Source organism: Phascolarctos cinereus, unplaced genomic scaffold (genome assembly GCF_003287225.1).
Source record: "Phascolarctos cinereus isolate Bilbo 61053 unplaced genomic scaffold, phaCin_HiC Scaffold_2;HRSCAF=192, whole genome shotgun sequence".
NCBI lineage: Eukaryota > Metazoa > Chordata > Mammalia > Diprotodontia > Phascolarctidae > Phascolarctos > Phascolarctos cinereus.
In genome coordinates, this window is record NW_027555625.1 from 292,378,532 (window position 1) to 292,386,222 (window position 7,691).

Consider the following 7,691-nt stretch of genomic DNA (forward strand, 5'->3'; position numbering starts at 1 on the left):
TGTCTTATGCTTTCATTATGTTCTGATCTGGTTTAAAGCCTATTATTTATATGTCTATGTATTATGTAGGGAAGCTGGGTGGTACAGTGGATAGAGGACAGGGCCTGGAGTCAGGAAGACTCCTCTTCCTGAGTTTAAAACTAGCCTCAGACACTTAATAGCTGTGTGACCCTGAGAGAGTCACTTAACTCTGTTTGCCTCAGTTCCTCATCTGTAAAATGATCTGGAGAAGGAAGTGTCAAACTATTCCAGTAGCTCTGCCAAGAAAACTGCAAATGAGGTCATGCAGAGTTGGGACTGAAAAAGCGATTGAACAACAAATGTATTATGTGGGCAGCTAGGTGGAACAATGGATAGAGAACTGGGCCTGTAGTCAGGACCTGAGTTCAAATCCAGCCTCACACTAATCATATGACCCTGGGCAAGTCATTTAACCTTGTTTGCCTCACTTTCCTCATGTTTCCCCCATCTCCCCCCTCCTCCCCTCAGACTGTGGAAAGACCGACATTTGCTTGGGCAAGCAAATAATTTCTCTGAATCTCCATTTCTTCAGCTATAAAGTGAAGGCTGCAATACTTCCACTATCTACTTTACAGGGTTGTTGTGAGAGGAACACTTTGTTTACAAACCATAAAATTTTATAGCAGAATGAGTTGTTATTATTATTTATATCTTCCCCTGTGGTTACTGAATGAATGATTGATGGCTTGGATATAATTCTGCTAAATAGCTCTGAGAGAGAGTGAGAGTAAAAGAGACCTACAAAAGAAATCCTCCTTCCTCCCCCTCCCCTTCACATCCCAGGTGCTTCCTCACTGCTCTGGCTGCTAGAGGCCTGGGAGAAGGATGAGGGCTCAGAGAAGGGGCTGTGGCTGGCTCTGACACACAGCAGCAGCTTGTAATTCCAGAAAACATTCAGGGGGAATGAAAGGACTCACAAGGCTCTTACACTGCTCACTCACAGATGCACTCAGAAGCACATTCCTAAATCTCATAGGCAAGATGGACTGCCAGAGAGAGCTGTCACTGCTACCAAAGAAGAGAGTATGTCCCCTTGTTTGCTTGTTCACTTGCTCCTGGGGAAGGCAGTTAGGCAGTCAAGCAGGCAGGCAGAGAGAAGTGGGCCCTTTCTGTGGACTGTTTGTTTTGGGTGAGAACAGAAAGTTTTTGTGTTGTGCCTTTGAAATCACATCCGGGTACCACACAGAGGTGGCCTTGTACAAGATCCCAGGCTGACCTCTGGGACCCCAGAGTCTGGGATGGGAGTCTGGACTCTGAGCCTGGGCTCTAGTCCTTCTTTTGCTACTCATGCATTGTGTGTCCTTGGAAAATTCCTTTCCATCTCTGAGTTACAGTTTCTTCATTCATTAAATGACAGGACTGACCTATATGGTCTTTAAATTTCCTTCCTGCCCTTACATTCTTTGATAGGATGGTTCTAAGTATGAGCTTGGCCTAGATTTCCCTGGGGAGACCATGTCAGGTGAGAGGACATAGTACAGAACAGGGCAGAACAGGATAGCACAAGGCGGTCACGGTGAGAAGGCTGGAGAGGGGATTACTCCCAGCTAATGGAAACGACCACGGCACCTGGTAGTCACATGTACCCTGATTCATAGGCAGTCTTCCTCCCCAGGGCAGGGATGAGGAAAAGGGCAGGGGTACAGGACTAGATGAAAAGCTGAGCCCACAACAAGCATTTCCTAGGAGACAGAGTAAAAGTCACTAGCTAAGTGATAGCCTGCTCTCTTCCCCAAGCAAAAGCCGAGTCCTTGGCTGGCCATAAATGAGGACTCCCTAAGGAGTTTTGAGTGAGGTCCCAGGATGTAAACTCCTGGAAGACATGGATTTCATCCAGTCCTATGCTAGAGCAAACTCATGCCAACTTCACGATTATTAAATTTTCCAGTGAGAGCATGTACACCTTGGAATTTGGCAAAGACTACTAATCAGGGCTTGAGTTATTGCTCTGCTGATTGTCTAGAATTTAAAAAGTAATGGACAAAATGTTATTAATGAAGATCAAACTGAAATGTGTGTCATGCATGTATTTTCCCCCAGAGAAGCATTTACCATCACAACCCTGGTTTCATCCATCTGTCTCTTTCAGAGCACCAGGTACAGGGCCATGCCACCAGTAGGTACGAAATAAATGTGACATACTTGACAAGATTGGTATGAGGAAAGCAGTTTGTGAACCTTAAAACACTACGAAAATGTGAATTATCATTATTATTATTATTATTATTATTATCTCATTTTCATCTTTGTTCAGATAGAAACAGTTTTAAGACAGGTCGCTACCCTGCTATTATTTCTATATGTTGAATGTTCTGATGACTTTCACAGAGATGGATAATATGACTGCTTTTCATAATTTAAGTATTGGGATATAAGCTCATCTTCTGCAGGATCAAAAAGCATCTGTAGTACAACTTTAGTAGCAGACTGAATTACAGGAATAATATGTACTTGAGCCAAGTCTCACATGATTTTCATTTCTTCCAATAGGCTATTACATTTTGAACGCCTTTCTGTACAGCTTGGAGATAAGGAGTACTTGGAATGGTGACATTAATTAAACACATTGTTCTTAAATGTTTATGATTCAATGTTAGGTCTAGGTGTCTTGTCTGAGATAATGCTATGGTTCCAGTATAATTTATTTGCTGAATTATTAAGGTCATTTTGAGGTCTGTAGCACAGTACGAAGATTTGTTGTCTATTAGGTTATGGATGATAGTGAGGTTCTGATGTATTCTGGCTACCAGGTTGTGTCTTACTAGGCATTCAGTAGGTGCTATATTTTTACAACCTGCAACATTATGTTGCTCAATTTCTTCCATTTCCTTGCATGATTTAAATTAATCAATAAGTCTGGGCTCCTTCAAATCAATAAGCATTTATTAAGCACCTACTATTAGGATGTATGTACCATATTATAATGATAACCCTTCTGTAATTTCTGGTATCAATGACCTAGTCTTGAATTATTATCATAAACTCCTTCATGCCTAATTATTATTATTACTATCATCATCATCATCATCATCATCAACGAAAGCCAGTATGGAGCACCAGCCCTGAAGTCAGGAGGACCTGAGTTCAAATCCGGCCTCAGACATATAACACTAGCTGTGTGACCCTGGGCAAGTCACTTAACCCTTATTGCTTCACCCCCCCCAAAAAAAAGAGAAAAAGAAAGAAAGCCAGTATGGCATAGTGAATAGAGAGCTACCCTGTAAGCCTAGAAGACCTTGCTTCAAATCCTGCCCCAGACATTTTGGATGTGTGAGCCTGGGCAAGTGACTTCACCTCTCAGCACTCTAGGCAGCTCTCTAAGACTATAGGTCCCAGAAAAGATCACTATGTTCTTGCTTTGGCAGAAGGAATTTCTTTGCCTAGGAGTTCCCTATACCAGGGGTATCTTATGTCTACTCCCTATCCCTATTATTGTAATACACCAGTTTTAAGGTGCTTTCAGTTGTTCCCCCCAGGAGGCTCTCGGCCCCACCTACACTAGTAAAGAATATTTGCAGGCACTTTATGGAATATGGGGCTCCCAACTCAGCTGTGATGCAGCATCTAGATAAACCATGGGGACACAGTGAGGCCCATGAAGAAGATACAAGATTATTTTGTGTCTCTCCTCACCCTCCAAGACCAGCACAAAACGTGGACTATCAGGGAAGCAAACCAGAGACTCAAGATAATATAGTCAATTGGAGCCTTGAGAAGAACTGTACAAACAGAGGGAGGAAGCTGAGAAGTGCTCAAAGAATTCCTGGCTTAGGATGAGAATTTGGGAGGTCTCATGGGATGTGTTCTGAGAAACAGCAGGTCAAGACAACTGACTAGTCTTATTAAATCCCTCTTCCTGCCATCTGCCCAATGCTTCCTCCGCTGAGGCTTCACAGAACAGAGGGTGGGGCTGGAGGTAGAGATCCATCACTCTGTGTGTGTGTGTGTATGCACAAGTACAGTTTGAGAGGCTGAGATTGAAGTGTAGGGATAAGTTAAGGCCCTCCTGGGCTTAGACATCATCAGTTGTGCTGTTAGTATTTACACCTAATACTATATTTAGGAATGTGTCTCCTTTTTCCTACAATCTAGATGAAATTAGGATATAGAGTAAGTTCTTAAGGATCCTGGACTATGGAAAAGATTGGCACACACATCCCTGGCAAAGTTCCATGAATTCCCTTTGCTTCCCTCTTCCAGTCCATATATACACCCCCCCCCCCGTCCCACAATACTGATCTTACCCACACCAGGAAGCAGAGACTCATAAATATACTGCCCTCTCCTTAGTACTCATCTTTTCTCTCCTCCTTGACCTCATGTTTCCATAGTAGTTCCCATTGACCATCCTGAAGACAGTTATAGCTAGCTCTCCATCTGGGGAGGGGAAGGAAACAGCAGTGATTTGATGCCCTGAATGGAGGCAGTATGGTATAATGGAAAGACAAATCTTGTTTTACTTCTGTACATCCTACCTGTGAAATCCTGAGTGAATTACTTAACCCACCTGGGCCTCCATTTGCTTATCTCTACAATGGAGGTGAACCAGATAATCTTTACAATATTCTCTTGTGATCTTATCGATATTCTGCCCCAGAGCCTGGAGTTAGATATGGCCCAACTGGATCCATGTATTTGATCCTGCTCTTACCTCCTCCTGGAAGCTTTCTATGACCATTACAGTCATATTGAGCTCTCTATTCTTTCACCTCCTAGAGAACATAGAACTTGTACTGTTCATTAGGCACTAGTTACATATTGTCTTACATGATTAAGTCTTGCTTCAGAACTTCCTAATATTTAGCCTGTGCATCAACGGAATAGGGTTGCCTTGATAGGTACTGAGTTTCCCATCACTGTCAGTATTCAAATAGAGATCAGCACTAAGAGAGTAGATGTCTTCTATGGTCCCTTCCAGCTAGAGGACTCCGAGTATGACAGTCTTGTTTTCCCAGTGGAGCATCTTGAGAAATATATATGGGGGGGGAAGGAGGGAGAAGGGAGGAGGGAGACAGAGAGAGGGAGAGGAACAGAGAGGAGAGAGAGAGAGAGAGAAGAGAGAGAGAGAGAGAGAGAGAGAGAGAGAGAGAGAGAAACCCACAAAACCCAGGAATATATTAGATGTTAGTAAGTACCTCTTGATTCTATTGAAATATCTAGTAAGGCACAGAGATTGAAAATCTATTTTACAGGTGGAGAAACTGAGGAACAGAGCTGCTGACTGCCTGCCTAAGGTCACACTCAATCAAAGATGGTGCTAAGATTAGAACCAGGAATTATTCTTAACCTCTCTCGGTCTACCTGCCCCCTCTAGATGGCTCTACCTCTCCACCCCGCAGGCTGCCCTCTGAATCTTCAAGGTCAAATACCTTCCTCATTTGTGTGCTTCATTCATTCCCTCCTTTAAGACCAAACTCCTTCCTAATAGTACTGGCCACCCCAGGACTTGCTACTTCTAGAAGCACTTTCTCAGCCACAATCCCACTTAATCCTCACAACAGTCTTTGAATTAGACCCCCTTCCCCAACAGATATTGTTATCTCCACTTTATAGAGGAAGAAACTGAGGTTCACAAGGAGAAATGATTTGAAAGTCATTCAGCAAGTTAGTAGCAGAGCTGGAGCCCTAAGGGCTCTTTGCAATAAATTCCAGCTGCTTCTCCCATAGCCTCTTGATTGCCTCCCTCTCCCAAGTAACCAACCACTCAGTCTGGGGGGAAATAAAGGTAGGTCCAGGTGCTGAGTCCCTGTTAGGGGGAGGCTTCGATCTCACTCAGCCGCTCTGAAAACTAAACACGCAGCCTCATCGTCCACAACTCTTCTCCTTTCCCCTTCTACCGCAACAATGTTTTCAGCTCTCTTCCGAAGCACTTGGCTACATCTCCCTTTCCTTCTTCGTTCATTGCTACAATATTCTCTCTTCCCCCTCTAAAGTTTTTTGGTAAAATTTTTTCCCCTTTCCTATAAAAGTTCCCACTGCAAAAGTTCTTCGCAACAATAGCCTCTTCTTGCTACTCTATTTTTTGCTAGATTCTCTGCTTCCAGGAGATTCTGGTGCGATAGCATCACCCCACCCTAGACCTGACCTCAAGACTTCTCCCCTCAAAAATCTTCCCCTTTGGGACATTCTCTGCAGCTACTAGTCCTTCTTCCAAAGCCTGGACATTCTCCTCTAGCCTCTCGGCTCCCAAAGTAGCACGAGGTCCTCCCGTCTTCTGGCGCCCAGCTTCTAGAGAGGAACGACTAGCTTTGCAAGAGGAACTTTGCGCACTAACCTAGGCGCTTAAGAAAAAAGTCATTTTGGCTCGATGAGGGGAGCTTGGTCCCTTGTGATTGGGGAGGAGGAGGTGTCCCGGAAGAGGAAGATCACTATTCTGGGTCTGACAAGACTGGGTATTGGGGCATAAGAGACTGACAGCTGGGGTAGGGGGTAGGGGGGAACGCGCGCGCTGTGTTCAGTCTAGGGAGGTGGGAACTGGCAGAGCTTGATTCCATACATCGGGAGCCGGGGCACCCACGACTGGGAAACTGTTTTCGGACTCGGAGAACTGTGGCCAGGACAGGGAGGGACGTAGCCCTGAGACTTAGTATTTCATCTGCTGCAGCTGCTCCTAGTCTCCTCTCTTGGGACCACGAGGGCAGATGGGGACATCGCCGGCCCGCGCTATGCCGAGGGCTCTGCATCCCAGCCATGGTCCCAGGGTGGGTGGTTGGGAAACTCCTGGTGCCTGGAGGTGTTTATTGAGGGGAGTGAGGTGGGGTGCGGTGAGGCACGTGTCCCTGACCTCTCGGGACCAGTCCCATCCCAGCCAGTCTCGTCCCTTCAAGGCAGGGTGTCCCAGGCGCGGGCCAAGCCGGGCGGGGGCGCTGCGTGCCGAGGGAGCGAACCCCAGAGCAGCTGGCACTCCAGCAGGTCTGACGGCAGCCAACTTTGCTCAACTTGCTGGGGGCCGCGCTGCTCCCAGAGTGCCCAGTGCAGCCAGCTTGCCCTGTACTCGGGTTCCTAGTATGATCCCGACAGCCTCTCTCCTCCCCTCTCCCTCTGTCCCAGCCCAGGGTACCAGTCACTGCTCACCAATGATGATGGCACAGGCGCTCACTAGCCCAATCTCCTTCTTCAGTGCCACCCTCTCTTCTACCCGGCCTGGGGCCGCGGCCAAGTTGTCCGCGGGCGGGCTTGGGCTCGGACTGGGGCCCCCGTCCCCGCCCCCGCTCGGCTGCTGCGTCTGTCCGGCCATGTCGCTGTCCCAGCGTCCCCTACTCAGTCTGCGCCCGGTCCGCGCCTCGCAGCCACCGGCAGCGCAGACCTGTAGGCGCATGCGCTGGCGCTCCGCCCGGGGTCCGGGCCTTATCCCTTGGAGGGCGGGAGGACGGGGGAGGGGCCCCAAAGCGGACACTGACTGAGAGACCCTCCCTTAAAGCGAAATCTTCATCCCTGAGCCCCGCGGCTCCTTAAGATAGAGAGGACAAGAGGGAAAAACTTTGACACGGAGCTGCCAAACTTTTCCTGGGAAAAGTTTGAAGGGCCCCTGGAGCCCCATTTTCATAGATCTGAATTTGGATGTTCTGATGCCCACAAGCAGTGAATTAGACCTAAGCAACCCCTCGATAACTATGTGCCCGACCCTGATGAAATGCACTTTTGATCCAGGGGATACAGCTTATTAGGAG

General features: G+C 46.9%; 1 protein-coding gene across 1 annotated transcript in view; it reads right to left on the minus strand.

Annotated features, from left to right (window-relative positions):
• Positions 1-7,322, minus strand: part of SLC7A10 (solute carrier family 7 member 10) — a 47,623-nt gene extending 40,301 nt beyond the window's left edge. Inside the window, 1 exon segment of the mRNA XM_020985033.2 lies at positions 7,096-7,322. Coding sequence (XP_020840692.1) covers positions 7,096-7,258 — 163 coding nt within the window. The 5' untranslated portion in view covers positions 7,259-7,322.
• Positions 7,323-7,691: the final 369 nt, after the last annotated feature.